This window comes from Cavia porcellus, unplaced genomic scaffold (genome assembly GCF_034190915.1).
Source record: "Cavia porcellus strain 051 isolate PalLab524CR breed Dunkin Hartley unplaced genomic scaffold, mCavPor4.1 scaffold_21, whole genome shotgun sequence".
Taxonomy (NCBI): domain Eukaryota; kingdom Metazoa; phylum Chordata; class Mammalia; order Rodentia; family Caviidae; genus Cavia; species Cavia porcellus.
Window position 1 is genome coordinate 50,147,581 of NW_026947504.1, and position 26,530 is coordinate 50,174,110.

The 26,530-nt window shown below is 36.7% G+C and overlaps 1 protein-coding gene across 2 annotated transcripts in view; it reads left to right on the forward strand.

The window, feature by feature from the left end:
- The window catches only part of Diaph3 (diaphanous related formin 3), a 462,609-nt gene that overhangs the window by 164,358 nt on the left and 271,721 nt on the right, over positions 1 to 26,530 (forward strand). For both annotated transcript variants that reach the window (XM_063232700.1, XM_063232701.1), the window contains 2 exons: positions 1,171 to 1,479; positions 2,222 to 2,336. In XM_063232700.1, the coding sequence (XP_063088770.1) occupies positions 1,171 to 1,479; positions 2,222 to 2,336 (424 nt within the window). The remainder of the gene's footprint in view (positions 1 to 1,170; positions 1,480 to 2,221; positions 2,337 to 26,530) is intronic.

Here is a 26,530-nt window from a genome sequence, read left to right on the forward strand (position 1 = left end):
CACTTACATGGAATTAGAAGAAAATTATTTGAAAGGATAGTTCATAGAAACCAGACCAAGACAAACTCTTACTTAGATCATTTTCTTGGAAGTGACCTGTATGTCCATCAGCAGATGAATGGATCAAGAAAATGTGGTCTTTGTACACAATGAAGTATTACTCTGCCAGTCTTTTGTAGGAAAATGGATGTACTTTTTTTTGAAGCCGAATCTCACTCTGTAGTTCAGGCTGGCCTTAAACTCATGGGCCTCAAACTTGAGGCAGTCCTCCTACCTCAGCCCCCTAAGTGCTAGGATTACAGGTGTGTACTAGTATGCCTGGCTTGTATGTACCTCAAGACTAATGTTACATGAAAGAAATCAGACACACAAACTTAAATACTGAATGACTTCTCTCACATGAGAAGCCCAAAATCTCAATGAAAAGCACAATAAAAGATAGATAATAGGAAGTAGGGAAATAGATCCTTTTTGAAAGGGAAGAGAACAAAGAGATGGAGGAAAGAAGAAGCAGAGGAGGGGAAAAATAATTAAGATGTATGTTGTATATGTACCAGCTTCTATGAGAAATGCACTCATTACGAACTTTACACATGCACAACTTGTAAAAAATTGAATTAAATTGATAAATAGAATAGTAGAAATAAATAAATTTAAAAGTTAGATTTTGTCCCAAAATGCATTTACACATCATTGAGAAGGTTTGAGCAAAGGCATGATGTAGAAAAACCATTTAAACCTTTGTATTCTATGTTTTTTGCTAATCACTTACATGCAAGTGTTCCATAGAGCTCTATGCACAGATGTTTTCTCATACAGCATATTCTCTGCAAACCCTACTGAGTTTTTTGCCTTCCATGGCTTTAACTGTCTCCCAGAGACAGCAGCCTTTCCAGCCCTCTACATCTACATACCCATTTCTCTCTTGGGCATGTCCACCCAGATAGCCGTAACTACATGACATGGTGAGTTACAGTTTTGGCGTTTATGTTTTCTTGAAAAGAAAAGCTAAGTTTGCTTATTGTTTTGGAAGCACTTTTTTTCCCTTTCAATTTTGTGTTTTAGTTAAATCACATGAAATTACTGATAGTTATTTTTGATTTAAGAAACTTTATTTTTCTGTAAAATGTACTTTTTACAACTATAAAAAGGTCTTATTTTTTCCTCTAGTTTGGTGCCTTGCCAAGTGACATGAAAATTCCTTCGCTCCAGTCAAAGGAAGAAGGAGCTGACCAGCCCGCACTTCCTTCTGCCCCTCTCCCGCCCTCTTGTGGAGGGGTGCCACCGCCACCACCACCTCCTCCACCTCCTCCACTCCCAGGAATGCCCATGCCATTTGGTGGTCCTGTGCCTCCACCACCTCCTCTGGGCTCTCTTGGTGGAAGAAACACTCCTCCTCCACCAACTTTGCCATTTGGATTGAAGCCAAAGAAAGAATTTAAACCCGAAATCAGCATGAGAAGATTGAATTGGTTAAAGGTAAAACACATACATAGAAGAAAATGTACTTTACCTTGATGAAAGTTTAGTTTTTGATTGCCTGTTACATAATTTCCACTGGGAACCTTAAAGTAAGAATAAATTAGTTGTTTCTAAAAAGGGAAGTATTGCTATGGAACTCTTTGCAGTTGACTAAAGCTTTCTGGCTTAGAAATTTGGCAACAGTTGCTCTTTCAATGGGATTCGATTTGTAATTAAATTGATAATTTATCATGATTGGAATAGAACCCTGTATTATTTATGAAGTGTTTTTGAAAACTACAAAAAAAAAGTTAGTATTTTTTAAGAACTGTTTTCTGCTGGTAGCTATTAGGGACATATTAATAGTTGTCAAAAGCTGATAGCTACTGAAGTCACAGCAATTCCGATCCTGTGGACAGATAGATTCTTGGCCACATAAGCATGGGATGCACTGTGTAATGTGTCCTGGCCTTCCAGAGACAGAGAACAGATGAGTGTCAGTAGTCACTCTGAGAAGTCAAATTGAGAAGACATAAATTAAACTTAATTTCATTCAGCTTCAGATCCCCGGCTGTTTGATCACGAAAACTTTTCCTCTTAAGATCTTAACACTCCTCAGAATTTATATTTCACTGAACAGACTTTGGGGAGACACCTACAGAGATGACTTCATAAACATCTGTGGGCAGCTGTGGCATGCGGGTTCTGGACGTAGTGAAACACCTAGCTGTTTATGAACCTGTCTTTTCTCTGATTGCAGATCCGACCTCAGGAAATGACAGAAAACTGTTTCTGGATAAAAGTTAATGAAAATAAGTATGAAAATACGGATTTACTTTGTAAACTTGAGAATACATTTTGTTGCCAACAAAAAGGTAAGTTTAATGTCTTTCTTATTACATTATTATTGGAATTTTAACTTTGTCCCTTTTATATACCACATCCTAAAAAGTCTTTATTTTAAACCTCAACATTATTCAATACCTCAACATTTTCCATTACTAATGATAAATAATCTAATGAAGTAAAATGTATAAAAAGTGAATTTTGTTAGGATGTTTTGAGAGTATAATCTAGCACGAAAATTCCTTTACTTTGAAAAAAAATTGTGAGCCTTTCTCTAATCAGAATTTTGTGACTATTATTTTCTTTTATTTATCCACCCTTTATTATTAAAGGGACTCACTTGGTGAGCCACATGTTACAGAAATATCCCATTTACAGTCTCTTGAAAGAAAACTGGGTATATTATATAATCTTTTTATTAAAAGCAATGCCATTCATTTTCCAAATTGTTTTGTTATAGTTTTAACTTTTATGGTGTGATTTTTAAAAAATTAGATTATATTCTAATCTTAAAATTGAATTTATTTAACCTAGTCTCATGGACGTGCCCTTATATTTCAAGGCTGGTTTCTACACATACTGTTTGTTTTGAAGTATTATGTAAAACTTAACATTTTAGGTCTGTAGCACAGGTAATTTAGATCAATCATTGGCTTTTAATTTTCAAAGACAAGAACCTTTTTCATTATAGACAGACTTCCTTGCCACCAGCTCATGGATGGCACAGAGAGCTGACAGGGAGATTATACTGAATGAGTCCACGTGTGAGAGCTTGGTGTTGAGAGAAGGATGGGTTTCCTAAAATGCTTGCTGCTTAGTAGGAATCATGCTAGAGATGCCTCACACACCTGCTTAAATTTGATGTCTGCAAGTGATCTAAGAACACTGGCAGATACCTTACAAATTTCATCTGTATTCTTTTTAAATGCTTTTGAAGAGGTAATCATAAATTAAAAACTTTCTTAAAACAGTTGTGATTTAGTAACACTTTGTAAAAGGCTGTTGTAAAATAAAAGTGGCTTTCCAGAATCTGTAGTAAATCAAAAGCCTTTAATAGACAGCATATATTTCTCAGCAGTATTTGTCTTGGCTAATATTAAAAATGAAATTTTGTGGACTTAAAGCAGGGAGAGTTCTCACCATGGGAAAACGTGAAGTAAGCAGATTTTAATTTTACCTTTTGATTATAGAAAATCAGAATTTCCTTTGAATAAGATTAGTACACTCTTCAGGCAATCAAGGAGACTGTGTGACAGTTAAAATATGTATTTACATGTAAAACACTTCAGAATTTCAGATTCCCTAATCTGGAATTGATTAGTTTTCCCTTTGCTTTGCTAGTCGGTGTAAATGGTGGTACCTAAAAGCTGTTTAAGTAATGCTGCCATCCAGCTACTCTTTCTCTTCTCCCCTCTTTACTCTGATTACTTTCTTAATTAATGAGGCTCAAAAGGGAAACTTGTTAGCGTGTCTTTAATTTAGCTGTAGTGTTAGCCTTAAATGAAATAATTGGACCTTTAAAAAATTCCTAAGTCATCTAACTTTAGCCTTGAGATTCAAGGTTAAAAAATAATGTATTTGCTCAATCTAATAGTATTTAAATAGATTAAGGTGAAAATTGAACATTTTCTAAATATTTTTCTTCCATCCCTCTTGGGTTCCTGATTCCTTGGTAAGATCCACTGGCTCCTTGGTCTGGTATGTCTCTCGCTTGCCTCAGAAGCTGTCAGAGGATCACAACATCTTTTGTCTCTGCTGAAATACAGGTTTATGTGGGCATGAATGATACTTTTAAGGTGAATAGAAAAGATGGGCACTCCCAGGGTTGTGACCCAGAGCATTGCCAGTGTTTTATAATACCAACCAAGATAGGTTATAGCTGTAACAATTTTTTTTCTGAATTTTTTGGAACATTTGTATTCTTTTTGGCATTGCTGGTAGTTAAGTATCAAAGTGGAAAAGGCCAGTCACTGCTCCTTTTAGGGAAACAGATTTTTAATAGCAGTGATCACAAGGGAAGGAAAGAGAATGGTGTTCAGGAATCTACATGAGAGTATGGACTATTGGGGTGAACCAGTTACATCCCATTGTTTTTTTTCTTCAAGGTCTGGCACCTGATGCATTGGGTCCAAATGTTAATATTGGTTCATCTCTTATGATCTTAAAGGTTTGATACATTTTGTAACTTCTGAAGATTCAGAATTAAACGTAGCTTCTAACACATCATTTGGTCCAAGGTGAAAATCCTGTTGCCTGTCCACTCTAACATGTGGAAGACAGAGCCTTTGACTACTGGGTGATTTTATTCCATGGTTTGCATCACGGTAGGCAGAGAAGGACGAAGAATTCAGCTTATTAAACACTGTGGTGGGCTAAAATAATCTATCCCTGTATTTTATTATAGTAACTCTTTGGACTAAGAATTTGGGTTTTAGGGGCTGGGGATTTAGCTCAGCGGCATAAGCGCCTGCCTTGCAAAAGCAGGCAGTCGTGAGTTTGATCCCTGGTACCGATAAAAATGAAAAAGACAAAAAAAAAAAGAATTTGGGTTTTTTTTTTTTTTTAATTCGAAACATGGAGTTTCAGTCAGATAATTACAATGATAAATACTTTGTAAGCATTTGACATACTACACAGTGTGAATAAGGGAACTGAATCTGATCACTTAAAGAGAGACTTGCAGTTTTCTCACATAGTCTGTATTTTTTTTTTTTTTTTGGTCAATATTAGGAGGTCTTTAAAAAAAAATTCTTTGTAGTAGATACTCCTTTAAGTTTCCAGGACTTTTGTGTTCAGATTATTGGGGTTTTCAGTTCTAGCACCCAGAGCTTTGGAGAAGGAAGAAGAATTAGTGACACCTGCTGAGCTCCAGTGTCACGCCAGTCCCTAGAGCTGGGTCTTCTGTATGGTATGTTGTTTAGTGTCTCTTAACTTCTGTTGCCTTTTATTTTAACTCTTCTCCCCACGACCATTTATAACATTGTCCTTCACAGAAAAGTGCTGTGTGCCGTATGTTAAGAGGATCAGGAAGCTTCTCTAAGTCTTGTGTAAAATCAGCATTGTCTCCAAATTTCTTGTGTTATTGTTTCTTTTCAGGTTTGTGCTCCTGTGAAGTGTCTCACTTTGGCTTTCTTGCTTCTCTCTTTCCTAAGTTTATGAGATACAGCTTAGCTTTTCCTATTTCGAATTCTCTGAGAAACGTGGCGCTTTCCCAGGATACTTTCCTCAGCTCTCTCACTGTCATGGTTTGTGTTTGTATCCCCCAGGACTCATGAGTTTGCATTGTTCATTTGTGATGGTTCATTGTCTAGTGCTTGGATTGATGGTGTCAGTGCTCCACCCACATAGGGGTGGAGCCAGGATGTGATGTAATGGCAGGAAGAAGGTGTGTCTTGCTCTCTTTGCTGGTTTGAGTTTGCTGCTGGCGGCTGCCATGAACTGCAGCCCAGCCATGCCTGCCTGTCTTGGAGACAACTGAGTGTGGACTGAAACCTCCAAAAACTGTAAGAAATAAACCTTTCCTTTCCCAACTTTGGGCTTCAGGTATTTTGTCTCAGCGACAAGATAGTGACTAAGACACTCACCTTGCCCACCATTCTCTCCTTCCATTGGCTACTTGTTCAGGTCAACACGTGTGTTTGTGTATGTGGCCTTGCGTGGTCCCCAGGACGCTGGAGGAAATGAGGCCATTGTGCTCCTCACACTCACGTTGCTTGTATGCATTTAGTGAAACTCAGTAAAGTTATTAGTTGAAACATAGGAATGAAGAGTGAAACAGCACATAGTGATTTTGATTTTGAAAAAGTTAACCATATTTCACTATCTTTGGCTTCTGTTAAGACTTAACAAGGTTATAAAAGGACATTGTTTATATATTTCTCTAAAACTTAATCACAATGCTCATATATTGAACATTTGGTACCATCAAAATAGGGTCAATGACCAGTGTATTTTTTACCAGATTGGGAGCATCTGTTGGTTAATTTTTACAGGCTGTTGGAATGTGGATTAAAGTATACTAACAGGTTATTGGTGTTAGGTTTGTCGACTAAGATGAATATTAATTACTTTGATTATTTATAAACCGCTAGTAGGGATTAAAGGGTTTTTTTGGAAGTATATGGATATTCTAATTCACTTAGACTGATTTATTATGGAAATCTGGTTTCAAAATTGTTGGTTTTTTGAAGTGATTGCATTTTATAACAGGTGTGTCATATTTGCCAGATAGGGCCAATAAACCGGTTTATAAATAATCTCCAAATTGAATTATTCTGGCATGTGGAAACAGTTAATGGATTATGCACTTAGAAACAAATCAACCTTAAATTTCTTACATCATAGTTCAGTGAATAAAGTATTGGCATAGGATGTGATTAACCATGGATTTTCCCAGGGGTTTGGCTGTGTTCAAGATACCATTCTGTATTTGAAACACAATTTATTTCTACAATGGTTTATGAAGAGTCCTAATTTCCCTCATAAGTCTACATTAGGATATATAACAGATATGTGGTGCACAGGAATGCGCAATAGATTATGTCAAAATGAATGCTGCATCTCTTACATATTGTAAAGGCTTTTTTGTGTGTGTGTGTCCTGGTCTTTTTTTTTTAAATTTTGAAAAGGACATTTGAGAAATACTAATTTGGAAAGATTGGGGAAGAAGTAAACGGAAACTTAAATATTTCTGTAGGGATGTATCACTTGGATTTTTCTTCCGGTTGAATTTTGGAAGAATTGAAGACAAATGAGAGGAGAATGTCTTGTTTCATCATCAGAAAGTATCAAATTGTTATTAATTACAGTGTCTTCTCGGTTGGGTTGCTGGAGAAATGAAAATTTATTCTTAAAGCCTCATAAAAATAGAATCTAAACTAACAGGGTTTATTTAGCCTGCAGCCATAGAAGACATTCAGGTTTTCAGAATGCTTCAGTCACATGCTTAGTTGTATAGCAGATCTTTGATACAGAGTGATAAAAATTTTACAAGCCTTTGTATACTGTACAAGAAAGGAGGAGTCATGGTGTGGGGGTGTTGAGGGTCTATGTGCAATTTTTTTTTTCCATTGCAGCAAGAAATGGTATTAGTTAAATGGATTTAACTGTCCTCACTTGTATGGTGGTAGATTAGAAAATGTTCTCACTCTTCAATATTCCAAATTTTAACTCTTGCAGCAGTTTTCAGTGGTGTTCCCATAAATATTATCTCTTAACAGACTGTGAAATAGTTCATACCTTTGTTGAACAGGAAAGCAAGGTTGGAGGCTTCTGGTTACTATAGCTCTAACTTGTCTAAGTGCATCTCTGACTCTTAAAAATATCTGTTTCAAATTAGACACCCTTTAATCTAATAGTTCTTAATTTGGGGGCTGTGAGTAAAATCAGGTATCTATAAACATGAATAAGAAAAAAAATCACATTTTAACTAACCTCCAGTTGAAATTTAGCTTTTCTTTCAATTACAGACATAACGAACAGTAGTACATTTCTACCAGCCAAGTTCATATATATGTGTATTTTAAACACATTATTATTTAAACTCATCACTATTTTGGAGTCAGTGTGGTTATTAAATCAGTTTCTAAATTTTGTTATTTAAAACATTAATAAACACGCAGAGCACTGTAGTGCATGTCTATAATACTGGAGCCATAGAAGACTTTTCGAGTTTATGGAAAGGAGTGTAAGTTCAAGTCCTGCTCGGGCAACTTAGTGAGACTTTGTCTAAAATGAATCAATAACCTTTTTTTAAAAAGCAGGATGGGTGCAACACCTCGGGTTCCAATCTCTAGCTTGGGATGTGTGCGGGAGACGTTTTGTCAGTTGGTTTCTCCTGGAGCAGACACCAAGAGGAGTTGCAGTGCAAGAATTTGTTTGTTTTTAAAAGGAGTCAAGGAGTGGGTAATTTATGTGAAAGATAAAAAGAAATAGATTGCACAGGAAGAACCTTCAATCGTAGTTGGAAATTGACAGATTCTAGGCCAGTCCAGCCAGCAGGGTGCTTGGAAGGAAAGAGCTGAGAGACCTCCGTGAGATCCTGCTGCGGGCCAGTCCTTATTCCACATGCCCCCTCAGTCCTCCGGGGGCTGCCCCAGGAGGAAAGCTGCTCCTGCAGCTGAGGAGGAGTCTGGACGCACGGAGAGCTCGAGGCCCAGCTAAGTGCACTGCTTGCCTCTGAAGGGAAGTTTCTTATGAGAGATCTGAGCAGTGTATCTCCAGGACTGTCTCACATGTGTCATATTGCTATTTTATAAAGTAGTATTTAATGCTGTCCCTTTCCTTTTTTTTTTTTTTTTTGCATTTCAATAACTTTACTGAAAATTATATCCCTTGGTACAATATATAATAGTAGCTGTTTAAGTGACTCTGCCAACTAAAATCTACACAAACTACTGAAATCCACCTGCATTTTAGGGAAATTGAAAAGTTATTCCAGGAAAGGGTTTATGGAAGTTAAACATAACTTGTTGTAGTTGTTGTAGTTGTCTTCAGGGCTAATTTACCCCTAATGACAGAAAAATTGGTGACAGCCATCCTGGACAGACTCAGGAGATCTTGAGTTGCGCTGGGCGGTCCCTGGAGATCTTGTGTTCTCTGACTGACTGATTGGCAGAACGCTAAGCACTGTCTTAATAGCTGTATGGGGGGACAAATTAGTTTGTTTGAATCTCTGTATATTGTGTTTTGTGCATATAAACATAAAATAAATTTTCTGTGTGAGAGAGTTTCACTTTCTAACAATGGAATTTTTGGCAGAAAAGGGTAAGAAGCTTTAGTTTTTGTGATTTGTTCCCTAGTGGAAGGAGGTGGATGTCAGGCCTGGGCTTGACGGCTGCTTAGTGAGACTGCTGTCTGTGGCTAATTTATTTGTAACTCAAGGAACCAACACATTATTTATAGCAAGTTATTTTATCCAACTTGGAATACCTTTTTAAGGCCATCTCAACACCAGCATTTATTTTATTTTATATTTTTGAGGCAGGTTCTTGTTATGTTTCTCTCGATAGTCTTGAACTTCTGAAGTCAAGTGGTCCTCCTGTTTCTGTGTCCCATGTAGCTGGGACTAGAGCTGTGCGTCACTTAACCTGACTTCCACTTAAGCCATTTTAAAGTCTTGTTTCAGGAGACTACTGTATGCATTTTTTAAATAAAAGTCTGTATGAAATCCAGGGAAATTATTAAATGCACCGCTCAGCTGGGGAATAATAAAACAACAATATATTAGTAGCACACGTTTTTAGCACTTAAATGTTTACTTATATTGTGTTGTTTGTTCCCCTAAGTAATTCTGTGAAAGAACTAAGGAAAATATTCTGTATGCTTTATATATGAGAAAAAGTTGCGCTCTTCAAGTGAAGTTCAGCTGAAGCGAGCAGCCTGTCTGCATGGAATACAGATCTGAGTCGAAAGCTCTTTCTGCTGTGCCATGCTGCTTCTCTGATTAAAAGAAATCCTATTATGTTTTATTTAAAGTGCTCTTCTTTGATTTAAAATAATTTTCCTCTCATCTCCTGCCACCTTACCACTGCCCCACAGCAGCTCACCCTCATCCCACAATTTATATTAAAGACTTTAAAAACTTGCCTTTTTTTATTAAGACCATCTTTCATCATTTGGTGCCTGTGTTCACTTCTGTAAGTATTTGAGCTGTAAATACTAACGCCATGCTGTGGAGTATACGCAAGAAGTGAGGGCTCCGTGGCACCCACCCTGCAAGAGTGCAGCCCTGGCTTTTATGGCTGGAGTTTTGTCCTCTATAAAATGGGGGACATAATACCCAGCTCATGGGGTTATTATGAGGATTATATAATGAATACTGTAAAGCATCTTTTGCAGTGTGCAGCTTATTGTGTTGTTCAGGAAATGTTAACTTAGTGAGAATACTGGCATTATTTTCACTTGTAAAGTTTTGTGTATCATCTCTGAATTCTCCACAGTATAACATTTTTTTTGTTGTTGTTGGGAAAGTAGTAAAAATTAATGTTTTAATTCTTTACCTTTGATTGTTTATATCTTCCTTAATTTTTTTGAACTGATACGTGTAAATATAACAGTTGTACATATTTAGAGTGTACTGTGTGATATTTTGATGTTTCTATTGCATAATGTGTAAATCAAGGTAAATATCTATTGCCTCATGTATTTATCCTTTCCTTATGGTGAAAAACATTGAAGTTGATTTCTTCTCGTCTTCTGAAATACACTGCACATTGTTGTCAGGTATCTTCCTGCTCAGCAATCATAGCACACCAGAGAGCTGTGCTGCTACCTGACTCATTACCCTGCGACCATCTCTTCCCACTCTGTTTTCTCCAGCTTCTGTTAACCACCTTAGACTCTCAACTTCTGAGGTCATCTTGTTTTAGAGTCTTCTTAGTAGTGAGATCACATCATGTGTTCCTTATCTTTCCCTGTCAGACTTGTTTCATATAACATAATTATTTCCAGTTTCATGTCTGATGTTTTAAATGTTGTCATTTTTATGTTGTGTATGTGTGTATGTGTGTATGTGTTTGAATAGTAACTTCTTTATCCACTCATCAGCTGGTGGATTCTGAGATTGTTTCCATTTCTTAGCTGTTGTGAATAATGCTGTTTTCAACACGGAGTACAGATATTTCTTTGACATAATGTTTTCATTTCCATGGGATATGTACCTAGTAGTGGGACTGCTGGATCCTCTGTCTGCTTCTGTCTGTCTGCCAGTCCCTCTGTCTGTGTGTGAGGAGCTGCTGTACCATTTACCACAATAAATATTAGAGTTGCATTGGCTTAATTTTCTCCACGTGTTTTGTCAGTTTAGTCACAGCCATTGTAATTGGTTTGAGGTGATATTACATTGCGGTTTTGACTTACATTTCCTAGCTGGTGATTTGGAACATTTTTTCAAATACCTGTTGACTCTTTCTATACCTTTTTCCCTTTGTGTACACAATAAAAATAGTCTCTGTGAGAAATCGGCAAATATGTGTTTTGTATTTTGATTCTTTTTACTTCATCTCCCCACCCACCCCCAATCACTAGGCCTCCTTCCCATTTCCAAAAGTTCTGTCCTCCTGTTTATCTTTCTGTTTTTGCTCTTTGATTTATGTTTTGGATTTTTCATGTAAGAGAAACTGAGATATTTTCATCTTTGTCTGGTTTATTTCAGTAGTATTTAAATAATTGTAGTCTCAAAGTGAATCTATTTTTCTACTAATAAGTCAAATTTATCCTTCTTTATGACTGAGTAGTAGTACTCCACTGAATGTATACATCACATTTTCTTTTTTAAAAAATTTATTTAAAGAGAAAAAAAAAGCAAAACAGGAAAAAGAGTAGCAACAATACAGAATTTAAAAAAAACACTAGGAAATCACTAGTTGATAAATTACATACTGTCATCTTAGAAATAGTTGTTCAAGTTACAAAATTAAAGCATACAAAGTGGACATTCAAACTGACTGCAAACAGTGCTGCTCAATGATACAGCACATTTTCTTTAATCATTCATCTGTGGATGGATATGTAGGCTGCTTCTGTGGTTTGGATGAACTGTATAGTTAAGAACTTGAGTGTACATACCACATACCACAGTAACATAATGTCTTTAAATCTTTCAGGAAGATATTCACAGGAGGCATAGCTGGGTCAAATGGAATCTCTGGGTTTAGTTTTTTGAAGAATCTCTAACCTGATTTCAGTAGTGGTGTACAGCTGGTAATTACATTCCCACTAACGCGCAGAAGGATCCTTTTTTCCAAGCCATCTCTTTATTGTTGTTGTTCTTGAAAATAGCCATTCTTTCTGGAGTAAGACAGAATCTCAATATTGTTTTGATTTACATTTTTCTAATGTCCTTTGTCTTTGAGGAAATGTTTGATTTCTTTCTTTCTTGGCTACTGAGTCTTTGGAGTTCCTTATACATTCTAGGTGTTAATTTATTGTCAGACATTTTGCAAATATTTTCTTTTATTCTTACATTTTCTCTTTGTTATATTGTTTGCTTAACCTAATTTTTCTGTATTAAATTTTGTTTTCCTATAGTTTTGTGGTCTTGTCAAAAACCACATTATTGGGTCTGGGGATTTAGCTCAGCAGCATAAGCACCTGCCTTGCAAGTGTGTGGTTGTGAGTTCGATCCCTGGTACCGATAAAAACGAAAAAGACAAAACACAAACACACACACACACACACACACACACACACACACACACACACACTCTATTCCGGGTACTGGAACCACAGAATTATTTTCCTGTATGTGTTTTTTTTTCCCCCTGATAATTTAATTGTTTCAGTTCATACATTTATGTTTTTGAAAGTTGCCTTTTGTAGCTGGTGAGAGAGAAGCTCCCAGTTCATCCATTCTTCTACAGTGTGGACACCGGTTTTCCCAGTCCTACCATGGAAGGACTGTTCTTTATCACGTGGGTCCACTGTGGGTACCAGGTTAAATGACCTGTCTTACTGGCTGCTGCTTAATGTAACACTGGTCTGCATGATTAACTTTTAAAAAAGATTTACAATAATTGGTTGTTCTGTGCATCTTGTTCCTTTATTTTGGGGACTGTGTTGTGCCAAGTGCTTTGTTAATTTTCTTAAGCAGGAGTTTGTTGAATTGAGAATGAACACAAAGACATTTTTTTTTTTTTTTCATTTTCATTTTCAGTTGTTCATGGAATTGAGATCCTACCAGTTTTTGTAGTTTTATGAGATGTAAATGCTAAAACTTTAAACTTTGCTTTTCTTGGTGTGATTTAGTCCTAGACCATTGAACTGACATTTTAGAGCTATATTAAAAAACTCATTTAGTTGTTTCAAAAATCTTACTGTTTCTTTTAAATAACTCATCATTTTTTTTGGTCTTTTTCATTTTTGTCAGTACCAGGGATCGAACTCACGACTGCCTGCTTGCAAGGCAGGCGCTTATGCCGCTGAGCTAAATCCCCAGCCCCTATAACTCATCATTTTTAATAGTTATTGTTTCAAACATTAGTGAGGTATGGATGGCTTAATGTAATTACTGAATTGGGATGCGTTAAGGCACAGGGAAGTTTTAGTTGATAGGCAGATGTGAGTGCCAAGTAGAGCTTATGGGCTGAGTTCTTCCCAGGGCGCAGGAAGGATGGTAACTATTAATTTTCTTAGTCTCTTGGTGTGCCAGCAGAAGGTTCAGAGCAGTGATAATTTTTAAGGAGTAGAATACTTTTCCTGATTGCTCCCTCCTTTAACTATAAACTAATAAAAGTTATTTGGGCAAACTGTATACACTTATTGAAATTCTGTCTCCTCTTTTCCACATATCAAAATTTCACACACTTCTGCTTAGCATTTTCTTAAACTGGTATCAAGTACATAAAGAAATGTCTTTAGATTGTGGCTTAGTTGAGAATGAGTGATTATTTATCCATTTCCCCACCAACTTATCAAGTAACTGACAAAGGAGAACAAATCTCTTCAAAAGTATTCATATCAGAATATGACCTATAGTGTCCAAGTCTATGATTGGAAGAAGAACTTGGAATTTCTGTGTTGCACTGGTGTATACTAATCTTTTTTTTTGGTGAATTGATGAGGACATTTGCTGGGAAAGTATGAATGAAACTGGAAATTGGGAGATTGGTGGTCCCAGAATTTTTTAACATTACAGTAATCTCGGGATTCTAGGTGGAGTTCTTGGCCATTTTCTTAATTCTTCATCACATTTGATGCAGTGTAGCCAGCAGAGGCAGGAGGACTGATTGTGCCCACGTAAGGCTTTGCGTTGGTTTTCTGTTGTTTCTATAAGAAATTTTCATAGAGTAGCTTAAAAAACCACAAACTTATTTTCCACTTTGTAATGTATGGTACTATTTCAGTTTTTTGGAAATTAGTAAATTTGTGTATATAATATTACTTCACATTTTTAAAAATCTAGAAGTATTGTCTTAAACTCTAGATAAAGAGCCATTGGCATTTTAAAATGATTTTCATTACTATCCTTGCTATAATTAAGGATAATACACTAGTTCTACTTTAGAAAAAGAAATGTTTTATATGTTACTAAATTTCAAACAATAAATATTTCTATATCCCCTGTGAATAAACTAAATTTCCCTAAAGATAATTCCATTTTGAAACACAGATTGTTATTCTTGTCTTATGATATCTTTATCCAAATAGTATTAATGTTCTTCTGATAGGAACTTTGGGAAGAGAGAGACATTTTCCTGGTCTGGATTTTGTTCAGTGCCATGAAGGGGATCCACAAAGGGATATCAATATAGAATTTTGTTATAACTTACAAATATGTTATTATAACTGCATATTTTCAATGAATAAAGGGCAATATATAAAAGTTTATTTTGATTTGAAAAAAAATCATCACTGAGAAAAGTTACATTTACCAAAGGATCCATTGCTTCCACATTTCACACAAAATAAGCAATGTATTTTAATTTAACTGTTGGCCCTTGGTCGCTTGCCAGTCGACTTTTCTATCATCATATCGCCTTAGACTTGTTCTTTCTCAATAAGGGCTGTTTTTCCTTTTTTAATCTGCTTTTCTTTTTCAATTAAATAACCAATTATTTTTCAGGGTTTCACAGGTCACAGTGGGACAGTTTGGCTCTCTGCTCCCTTAGTATGAGAGTCAGCCCAGGAGAGTTTAAATAGCCAATGAGATAATTGTTTGTTTTTAAACAAGAGGAAATAGTCTGCAGAGGTTTTATATTTTTTCGTTTTAATCTTGCACTTTTTCTAAACGGAAGTTTTTTTATTTTCCTTTGTTCTGTTTCACTTCATTCTGAATCTAATGTATCTGTATAAAGGTAAATATGAGCTTTTCAAATTGGCCAATTATTTGTATTTTTATTGCATGCTTTAGCAGTTTTGGCAGTGTTTTCAGCAAGAGTAGTAAAGAAAACTGCAATTTGTGTCACTTCAATATGGCAACAATAATTTTATAATAGATTTGCCATATTTTCATGGATGTGTACATACAAATATATAAATATATAAAAGGAAGCGGAAGACTTTCTGTAAGCTAGAAACCCAAAGTCAAGCAATCACTGCTTTGCTTTCTGTCCTTTTTATTGTTTACTGTCTTTTTTATTTAGTGAAATAATTGAGTGCCCAGGTGGCAGCTCATCACCTGACCTGACCATCCCCGCCCACTTTTGACTCTGTGCTGTCCTTGATTAAAGAAGTTGTTTTTGTAAGTGTGTTCTTGATGAAGAATCTTAACCCATACCCCAATAAACGAAGATTTCTTATTATTGCTTTTCTATTAGATTCTTAAGAAAGCCAGACCAGCTGTTGAGGCAAAAGAGTGACAAAAAAGTGCCACCTCACATACAGAAAAAGGTAAATGAGTGAGAGGGGGGAAAATCGTGCCATTTAGGCCTTTGCCCATTGTCATGGGAAGAGTCTGAGACTGTAGGAGGCTAAAAATCTGATTTTCAGAGGCATTTAAAGGATTTAAAAGGAGCCAAGAGTTGAGCACTTACTACTTCATAACCATGTGTTTCCTGTCTCTCTTCCCAGAACACCAGGGAAAGGAGGGCAGGACAGGCATGAGAATACAGTGGAGGCTCATGTCAGAGGCCGTCACACAGGGCTAGGGAGATGGCCTTGGCGCTAGGGACCCTGACTACCTGTGCAGATCCTTTGTACACATATGCTGTTCTTCCACACATTGCAAAGCTGTCTTAGTCATTTTATTTATAGTTATTTATTCAAGAACGTTTCCAGTTTCTCCTCTATTCCCATATTCTTTTTTTTTTTTAATAGATAACAATACAAACTGCCTTCAGATGAACCCTGTATGCCCACACATCCTTTGGGATTGAAGAGGTTCTTAGTAGCATTTTATAACTTTCAGTGTTGGAAGACGACTTGCATTTCTCTCTATCTCCTTTTTGGCCTTATACAGAGTTCATACCAGTGACATTGATCTACTGTGACCATGCATTTCATTGCCCAGCCCTTGTATCTTCACCCTTTAGTCTTGAATGGTTTCTTTCTTTTCTTTTCTTTTTTAATTGGGTATCAGGAATCGAACTCACGACTGCACACTTGCGATTGCAAGGCAGGCGCTTATGCCGCTGAGCTAAATCTCCAGCCCTAGTCTTGAATGTTTTAATTGCAATCTACCCATTCTTCCTTTTCTAGGTGAATTCCCACAGCGGGTTGCTGCAGCTTCAGGGTTATGGCTTTGACTGTGTTAGACACTGGAGATACTGCTTGCATCCTGCAGGCCTGTACCATCCTGTGTGTCTTAGTTACTTTTTACTCGTCACTGAGACAAAATACCTGAAACCCAAAGTTGGGAGAGGAAAGGTTTATTTCTTACAGTTTTTGGAGGTTTCAGTCCACACTCAGTTGGCTCCAAGGCAGGCGGGCATGGCTGGGCTACAGTTCATGGTGGCTGCAAACAGCAAGCAGGAACCAGCAAAGAGCAAGACACACCTTCCTCCTGCCATTACATCACATCCTGGCTCCACCCCTATGTGGGTGTGGCACTGACATCATCAATCCAAACTCTAGACAATGAACCAATCACAAATACACAATGCAAACTCATGAGGCCAGGAGGCCACAGACATAAACCATGACATTCCACCTCTGGCCCCCAGGATTCATGTACATCCTTTATACAAAGACATTTATTTAGTCAACCTCCAAGAGTTGCCAAAGTCCTAACAGCTTCAGCATTGATGAAAAGTCCAAGTCCCAAGTCTCCTCCAAGATCTATGGCAAACTTAACTGTAACCCCCTGTACAAATGAAACAAGGTTAAACATTTCTGAAATGCAAAGGCACAAGATAACAAACAGGGGAATATAAAGCATTGGAAACAAAGCAAGTCCAACATCCAGCAGGAACTCTGGAACATTAAGTCCCAGAGTTCTATGCTCAGCATCTGAAGCAATCTGGTTGCAAGCTCCAAAAGGCTTGGATGATTCCACCCCCAGAGCACCTCTGGCGATTTCAACTCCTGCAGCTTTTCTCTTAAATCCTCTTTGCTTGCTTTTTGCAGCTTTCCTTGGATCGTTCTTGGCTTTTCCAAACTTCTGGGGTCTCCACTGCACCTTTGGCTTCAACTTTACATCTTTACAAATTGCCCTCTTAGGGGCACATTGCTTGGCCTTCCAGGCCCTTTGAAATAGAAGTGGAAGCCGTCTTACCCTCAGAATTTGTACATTTTCCTTGCACCTCAAATCAGCACCTTGTGGATGCTGCCAAGGTCTGCTGCCAGCTGAAGCAGTAGCCAGGCGTTTCTCTCTCTTGGCTGTAGGGGTCAGTTGCCTGGATCTCAGGGCTCTGTTTTCCTGATTGTGAGGAAAAGCTTCTCTATGCTTCCACCATTGTGGAACCTCATGTGCCCTCTGTCACCATTCTGGAACCTCATGTAGCCTCCTCTGTCTTTATTCTGGAACTTGGTGCTCTGCAGCTTTCTCCTCTGAGCAAATTCTTTCACCTTTTCTGTGAGGCTGCAAAGGGTGGGGACCTGCTTCCTGGGATGCCCCAGGGCCTTCTTTCTTATCTGTTCCTCCTCAGCAGTCAAAATCTCAACTCTGTCTTTAAAATCCACAGCCTTCTTGGCATTTGCCTTGTGGCCTGGGCTCTTTGTTCCTAATTTGCAACATAAAGCTGGCTAAAAGCCCTAACAATAGCCATGCCACAGCCTCAGTGTTCGATTGCTTTTTAATTTCCTTTTCAAGATTATTCAATCCGTTGCCCTTTGTCTCAGTCTCAGGCAAAGTCTCTGGGTAGGAGCAAAATGCAGACAAACTTTCTGCCAAGCCATAACACACATCATGTGGAGTCCAACAACCAATGCAGTCCTTCCCAGCAGAAGCCTCCCAATCCTGGTCTTTACCATGAGGCTTTTTATCAGCCTTCTGATCTTCTGAGCTCTGACCAGAATCTCCTCTACAGAACAGCCTAAGCTGCTCCAGCTCTGTGCATCCAGGGACATATCCAAACCTTTCCAAACTCTGTCCACAAGCCATTTCCAAAGCCTCTTGAAAAACATGGTCAGGTATAGTCACAGCAGACGATCCACTCCTTGGTAGCAAATTCTGTCTTAGTCACTTTTTACTCGTCGCTGAGACAAAATACCGGAAGCCCAAAGTTGGGAGAAGAAAGGTTTATTTCTTACAGTTTTTGGAGGTTTCAGTCCACACTCAGTTGGCTCCAAGGCCGGCGGGCATGGCTGGGCCACAGTTCGTGGCGGCTGCAAACAGCAAGCAGGAACCAGCAAAGAGCAAGACACACCTTCTTCCTGCCATTACATCACATCCTGGCTCCACCCCTATGTGGGTGTAGCACTGACACCACCAATCCAAACTCTAGACAATGAACCAATCACAAATACACAGTGCAAACTCATGAGGCCTGGAGGCCACAGACATAAACCATGACACTGTGGTAGAGCCTTTCTGTGGTTAACCTGTCTTCTCAGTCAGTGCCTGGGAGTGCTTAAGCCTTAGGAATCTTTCCCTTCCTGCTCATATGCTCACTGAGTTCATTTCATTCAGTCTTTTTCTCAGAGCTTTGACTTTGGACACCCTACGTAGCCTCTATCCTGTTGCTCGCATATGCCAGATATTCTCTTGCATTGAGCATAGTCCTGCGTGGAACATTTGTGTTCCAGATATTTGCCTCTTAGCTTCTTCAGGTCTTACTTTGAATGCTGCCTTCTCGATGATGTTCCCATGCTGAATGCCCACCTCCCCCATCCTAGTTCCCTCTGGCTTTTTCCTCTTTTTCATATGACCTCTCATCTTTTAACGTAGTGTTCATTACCTACTTACACAGTGTATGTTTACTTTTTAATCTCTACCCGATAAGAATTTAAACTTCTTTAGGAAAAAAGATCTTTGTTTCATTTCTAGTGTATCCTAAGCACCTCGAGAGATCCTTGGCACACAATGGCTCCAGAGGATGTTTGCTAAATAAATGACCAGATTTTCATGCTTCTGGAGAGGAAATGTAATGATTTCAACTTTCTCAAGCAAACTGTGTTTTTTCTTTTAAGCCAATGGGAATTTTGGAAGGAGAACAGAAATATTTAAGTGATCTAAATTTTAAGTATCTCTGCCACTGATCATTTTCACTGTGAGTGTAAAAAGTTTCTTTGTAAATTTAGTTTTAAAAATTCAGAGAGTACTTCAGGTGGGTCAAAGTGGGATAGGTTTGTGTTAATGGCAGGCATCCGTGTAAGTAGGAGGAAAAGTTTTAAGTATATCATGTGTTTTCATTTGATGGAGTTTTATTTGGTGTCCATAAAACAGGAGCAACTATTTCAGATGTATTGTTGCGTATTTTCATAGCTTTTTTTTCCTTGAAAATTGCTTCTTTGTTGGATCTTGATTTCCGAAAAGTAATTTATGTCATGTAGAGTTACCATTCTAATGTGAATAATTCAGTTGCATTTAGTACATTTTTAGTATACAAACAAGAGCTTTGTCTAGTTCTGAAAACTTTGCATCAGTCCAAAATAAAAGCTTGAATTCCTTAAGCAGTTCCTCCATATTATCCCTCCTCCTGTCCTTTGGTAGCCACTGATTTGTTTCTATTTACGAATCAATGTATTATGAATCTTTCATATAAATGGAAATGCTTAACACATGCTGTTTGGCTTCTTTTACTTAGCATAATGTATTTGAAAATGTATTGTAACATGTCAGTACTGTACTCTTTTTAATGTCAGAATGATATTCCACAGTTGGCATACATGTGTCATTTGTTTATCCATTCATCCATTTGTAGATGTTTGGCCTTCTCCACCTTTTGGATACTGGGAGTAGTACTGCTGTGAATATATGTGCACATGCATCCCAGTACATCTTTTCAGTTCTTTTTGGCATATGTTGGGTAGTGGGGTGGTTGTGTCATGGTAATTCCATGTTTTCCTATTTGAAAAACTGCCAAACTCTTTTCCATAGTGTTGAAATCATTTTACATTCCCATCAGCGTTATACAAGGATTGTAATTTATGCTTATTGTGTCTGGTAGTTCATTTTTCTTTTTTGGATAACTATTTTAAACTTTAGAAAACCCCAAAGTTTTACTGAAAATTATCCTTTTATTAAGCTTTGCTGTACAGTGCAAGGAAAATCAAATATATATACTCCTATTTTTGTAGACATTAGTAAACATGTAGGAAATACTGAAGACTCAAATGATATTTAATATAAAAAAATTGAAGTTAACGATAGTCCAGGATTTACAAATATGTCTGAAGATCTTGTAATTTTACTTGAAATATAGATGTATTTAGAATTATTCTATATTCTGTATAGTATATGGTATTATAGATGTGTTAGTAAAATAGAAATTTGATTAAAATTATATATAGATAGTTTGCTTAACTATTCAAACTGCTGATTTATTCTTTTTTTTTTTTCCTTTTTTTTTTTGTCTTTTTCCTTTTCATCGTTACTGGGGCTGATTTATTCTTTATAAAATATGTATTTCAAAAAAATTAGAAAATGAAGAAAGAGAAAATACCACTCAAACTTTAACACTCAGTTGAATTCATTGTAAAATTTAGATGTATTTATCATTTGTTCTTTCAGAATTTATATTTTGTTATCAGTGTTTGTAACAATGTATCTACAGACTTTGTTCTATGCAATATCTTTTAAATACCTTTTGTAATTATTTTACTGACTGTATAGTGGTCACATACTATATTACAACTATTAAGAATGTTTAAAAGTTGATTAAGTTGGGATAATTAGAAAAGACTTCTGGAAAGTAGTAGTTTTACTTTCTGACCCCATATATATTTTGTTTCTTGGTTTAAGTCTTGTCATTTTCTTTGAGAAACAAGTTTTGTTATTTCTGTGCTTAAAATAGATCATTTTGTGATTCTACTCTACAGTGCCGTTTACTTACCATGAATAGCAGTAGTTTGTGATAGTAATAAAGTTCTGATGTGTGTTTAGTAGGGCCCTCCTTTTCTATTAGGATGTATTATTTCCATGGGCAGGGAGCATATTTAACTTCTGCCTACTGTATTCTCTTCACTCAGAGAAGGGCGGGATGCTTAACAATGCTTAATGAGCAGTTTGTATGGTGAGCAAATGACAGAAGAATTTGAGTGTGAGCAAAGGCACTAACACTAGGGTGCTGTTGGGATGCTTAGCAGGAGATGCAGGGGAGAGAGGGGCAGTTTCCCTGGAAGATTAACCCAGCAAGACTTGAGTTAATGCTCCGGAGGTCTTTAGATAAAAAATATGATCATTTAAAATTTCTTTTGTCACATACATTAGTAGCATATTTAACATTTTAAATTCTATTCTGTCATAAATTTAAAATATTTTGAGGAGAGATAAAATGTTATAATCTGTGTTTTAACAAGATATCTCAGTATCGGACAGCTTGGTATTGTGGGAGCTGAAGTCCAGAGGCTGGAATAGTAAACAGCTAATTTAATTACCCATGAGGTCGATGAGAAGGTCCTGTACCTCCATGGGAATGCATTATATGTAAGAGATATTTATAAAAGCGTCATCATCCAGGTTTAGTCAACTGGATGATTTTTGTAAAGAAAATAGCATATGGTGATACAAGTTTATAGAGGTAGGTCTTGGGTCTGTAAATTTTGTTCTGAAGATAGTGAATTTTATTTTTATCTAGTTGACTTGAGGTACTGTTAAGGATCTCTACTCAATACTATAACAGAGGTTATCAATATTTTGCTATATACGCTCATAAAGTATTTGAGATGCATATGGTCTCTACTACTCAGCCCAGAGTCTACGTAAAGCAGTAATGTTGGCTGCATTCCTATAATAACCTATTTATAAAAATGATAACAAACCTGACGTGGTCCATGGGCTGCAATTTTTTAGTCCTTAGATTATATTACTGAGGTTTTATTTAAAGTTATATTTTTAATCCCTAATGGATCCCATTGTGCCTTATTTCACCTCCTTCAAAATAATCACTAGTTAAAAGTAGGGTTATAGAAATAGACTTTTATTTGGTGATCCAATTTGTAGATGTTTGCAAGTAAACATTGTTAGGCAAGATTTCTGTGCGACCCTTGTTATGCTGTGAGTTTCTACATTAGGTCCCAAAAGACCAGATTAGAGTTGGAATAGCTCATGCTAGTGTTGCATCAACAAGTTTAACTTTGAAGTGGGCCAGTTTTCTAAAAACCAGGTCTGGTAATAGCCAGCGAGAAGAGGCCCTATTTGCCTTGAATGACATGGTAAAGAACTCTTCTATTTTGTTCCTTTTTTCCTGCCTTTTTAAAAAATTCCTTTTCTTCCTCTAAAGACAACTCCAATGCTTAGCTCTTTGTAGCAACTTTTCTAAATTTTTAGTTAAGATTATCTGATTCATAGATTGTAAATAAAAGCCAGTTAGGAAAAGTACCACTAAGAATTATCATCAGAAAATCTAAGCTGAGTGGGAGGAAAGATGCATAAGTAGAGGCCTGTCAGAGGGAAGCTAGGTGGAAGTACAGGGACTAGGGATTTTATTAGCATTAAGGGCATAGTTTTTGGACCTGAGGAAAATGGGAAAATGTGAAATTTTAAGTGTATGTCTTGGTTAAGAAGACTTTGTAAGAATAAATCTTACTCTATCAAGTCAAAGAATTGTGCTGCAGACCTTTTGAACTGAAATAAGAGAAATATTAATAGAAGGCCAATGCAGAATTTTACAGTAAAGTGAAGACCATCAACTTTGGAATTGAACTACCTATTTGAAAAAATTGTCTCCATGATTTTTTTGATTTGGGGATGAATTTTTAATCTGAATGTATCTTCAATTTTCACATCTGAAAAAAGACTTCATAGCTCTTTAAAGGATCATTAAGAATACCTAGCATGATACATTATTCAAATTACTTCATGAGTGGAAACTAGTGTTGTCATCATGTCAATTTCATTTTATTTGTACTGCATTTTGGCAAAGAAGTAGAATGATGTCACAGCTGCTATGTGTGGGGCATTGGACTGAATATTCAAACTTCCTGTATGTACAGGATTGTAAAAATTTTATCATTTTAGATTTCTTCTGTGCTATAAATTCATGTTTTAAAGCATATTCTTTAAAAAATAATTTTGAGAAACTTAATACAAAAAAATTGTCATTGGAAACTGGACTCTGGTAATCTAATTACATTGTAAATTTGAATTGTGTCTGAACTGTATCAGATATACCATTCATGAAATAGTATAGTAAATCAGGTGTATGGTGATTATTGGTTTGTTTCATAATAGCAACATGCTAAGAAAATCAGACAATGGGCCTTACAGAGTTAAAATTAAAGAAGATTTCTATTTGTGCTATGACATTTTCTTAACTTCTTTTGAAAACTATTGAACATGAGCCTATTGACTCTTTCTACTAATTGTAATGCATTACTGTACCCCATAATCTATGAGAATGTTCACCTCTGCACTCTGCCTGTCCAGCTGTTGTCTTGGACAATTATCATTGAGTTATTATTCTGGTATGAACTGTGTCATGCTCAAAAGTGGGATAAAAAATGTTAATGAGCATGCATGAATGTTGTTTGATGAAGGTTAAGTGGTTGCAGATAGACTCTTTGCATTTTTTCCAGTGCACATTCAGACTGAGGCACTGGATTTTGATGAGGGATTACAAACAAATGGTCTTGATTGACAGATCTTGGATGAACATTAAAATTGTAGCGAAAGGCAAATTGTATGTTTTAGCTGCATAATAGACACAGTGTTGTTGACTCCTCAGTACAAGTCACCATTTCAGCGCTGGTTTTATTTTACAATTTAATTTTTTTGTACCAGATTTTCGAATTCTATCATTTTTCTGCTATATATTATTTTAAAGTTATGCCTGGTTGTGTGCATAGTTGAAAACACACAAGGAAAGCTACCATTAAGACATCTGTTATATACTTATGTTTGTAGCACTACTGCTATTTTAAGTATATATGATGAAATAAAAATATTTCGCACAATAGTTTCCAAGCAGATAAGCAGAGTACTCAGTAGCAGTATGTTTCTCTCTTTGTGTGTTTGCATGCATTTTCAATGATGACCCAAGTGCTTTTTTTAGCATTTGTTGTTTGCATTTCTGAGTTAATTGTTGAAAGCATAGTATTTCATATTTTCTCTATTGAGAATAAACGTGAAATACATATTCTTTTTGAAGAAGTGGCAATCTAGGAAACGGTATTCAGTATTTTCGATGAAACTTCTTTCTCAGTTTCTCAGTTCCTAACAATTGTGAATATGGTATATGAAATGGAATTTGTGCTTTTCAAACTGTAAAGTACTGTACAGATATTTATTTTCAAGTGCCTTACTTCAGCTGAGAGAACAGCACATAAAGGTCACAGTGCTTTGCATTTTGTAACAGAACTAAAAAAGGTGAAAATGTTTGTTAAGTAGTCAGAGGATTGGAGGTTGGTAACATCTGACACTATTATTTAATAGGCGAAAAATTTGAGAGCTGTACATAAACAGACTTAAAACCTTTGCCAATAGAAATATTATCTGACGCATTAGGTTTATTTGTTGATTCTTGAAAAAGATTCTTTTATTTGGTTTATGTGCCATGAGACAGCTCCCAATAGCTCACTGCCTACTTAATGTAGGAGCCATTGATAGTCCAAATACATTTAAGTATTTTAAATGTATTTTCCATGTGAAGCTTGCCTTAAGATTTAAATCTATTGATTGTTTACATTTTCTGATCAAATTCAAAATTATTGTAGTCAATGCTAGTATCCTTGAGTTCTGAAAGAAATGCGATAGAAATATTCAACTGTATTTTTTTCGTTGCCGTGCTGTTGATTAAACCCAAGGCCCGTGTACACTTAGCAAGCGCTTTACCCTGGAGTTAGGTTTCCAGCCTTCCCTGTACCTCTCCACAGTGGTGCTCACATCTATTCCTCTGTAGAAAGAGCTTTCTTATCTCATAATCCAGTAAGTTTGTGCTTAAGTATCATTTTTCCAGAGCTCTGTAATCTCTATTGTGCTAAGAGCTGAAATCTTCATGGTGGTATAGCTTTTTTTTTTTTTGCCAGCAACTGAAATTGGATTTACAAATCATGTTCTGTTAAGGCAAGCTACTACTTAGCACTGCTGCCAGGGATGTGGTTATCTTCTATCAGCAAACAGGACTCTGGTTTTGGATAATGAGCCAGCTGTGGTAAATCATTCAGCCTGCCCACCAATCAACTGACCAGCTTGTCATCTAAACCACAGTACTGTTGCATCTCTCTCATATGAAAAGGATTGTTCTACCTAGCAAGGCACAGTGCCGCTTCAGACAAGTGCATCTTGCCTTCATGTGTCGTGAAATCTAATGGAGAAGATAGACTTACATAGGCAGTCAAAGAAGTATGACCGTAGTTTTTTGAATATGCTGTGAACAAAGTCTGATGATGTGTGTTAGTTTGGAGATGGTAGTCGTGGAAGGCCTGTGACTCCATGTTTAAGAGAAGACACAAAGAAATAGGAATTTGCCAGTCAGGGATTTAGAGACCAGAGCTCCAGGTGCAGGGAAAAAAGCATCTGTACAGGTCCTCAGGTTAGAGAGAATTTAAGATCCATGAGGTTCTGTATGGTTGGAGCATATTAGGTCAGGGAAACAATGACAAGGAGATGAGATTTGATGCTTGAATTGTTTGGAAGTTTTCAGAGAAACCTTTGAGAAGTTCTGAGGGGTAAATATATAATTTTTAAAAGGAGAAGGGTAGTCCAGCCATAGGGATGGTAAGAGAGTCTTCCTACCAAAATGTCACAGGCATGTAGATGATGATGACATTGTGACTTGAGAGCAAAACAGCCTTGATGGTAGTGAGCCACTGGTACTGACTCCTGAACAAGTTCTTTGCAGAGTCTCTGTCTGTTTCCTCTTCACAAGAAACAAGTTAGTTTCGAACAGGTTTTTTTTTTTTTTTTTTTTTTTTTTTTTTTTTAACTCCGTGCATTGATAAATATATTTAAACTGCTGGAACTCCCAGTGCACACACCCATGGGTGATAGTAAATTTATCAGTTTCTGTCTTTAAATTGCATCATTGTAGTGAAGACTGGGAAGTTCACATGTGATAAAATTTTTGAAACAAGCCTTTCTGTTCTTCAGTTGGTGTGCATCAAATACGCTGGACACGCCAACTATCTTGCCTTTTAGATTTATTTATTTTTTGCTAAATCTTTTTTCTACTCCATAAGACTTTTCTAGAAGTGCATCTTCTTTGTATTTATGTACGTATGGAAATATTTTTATTTATCTTTAGAA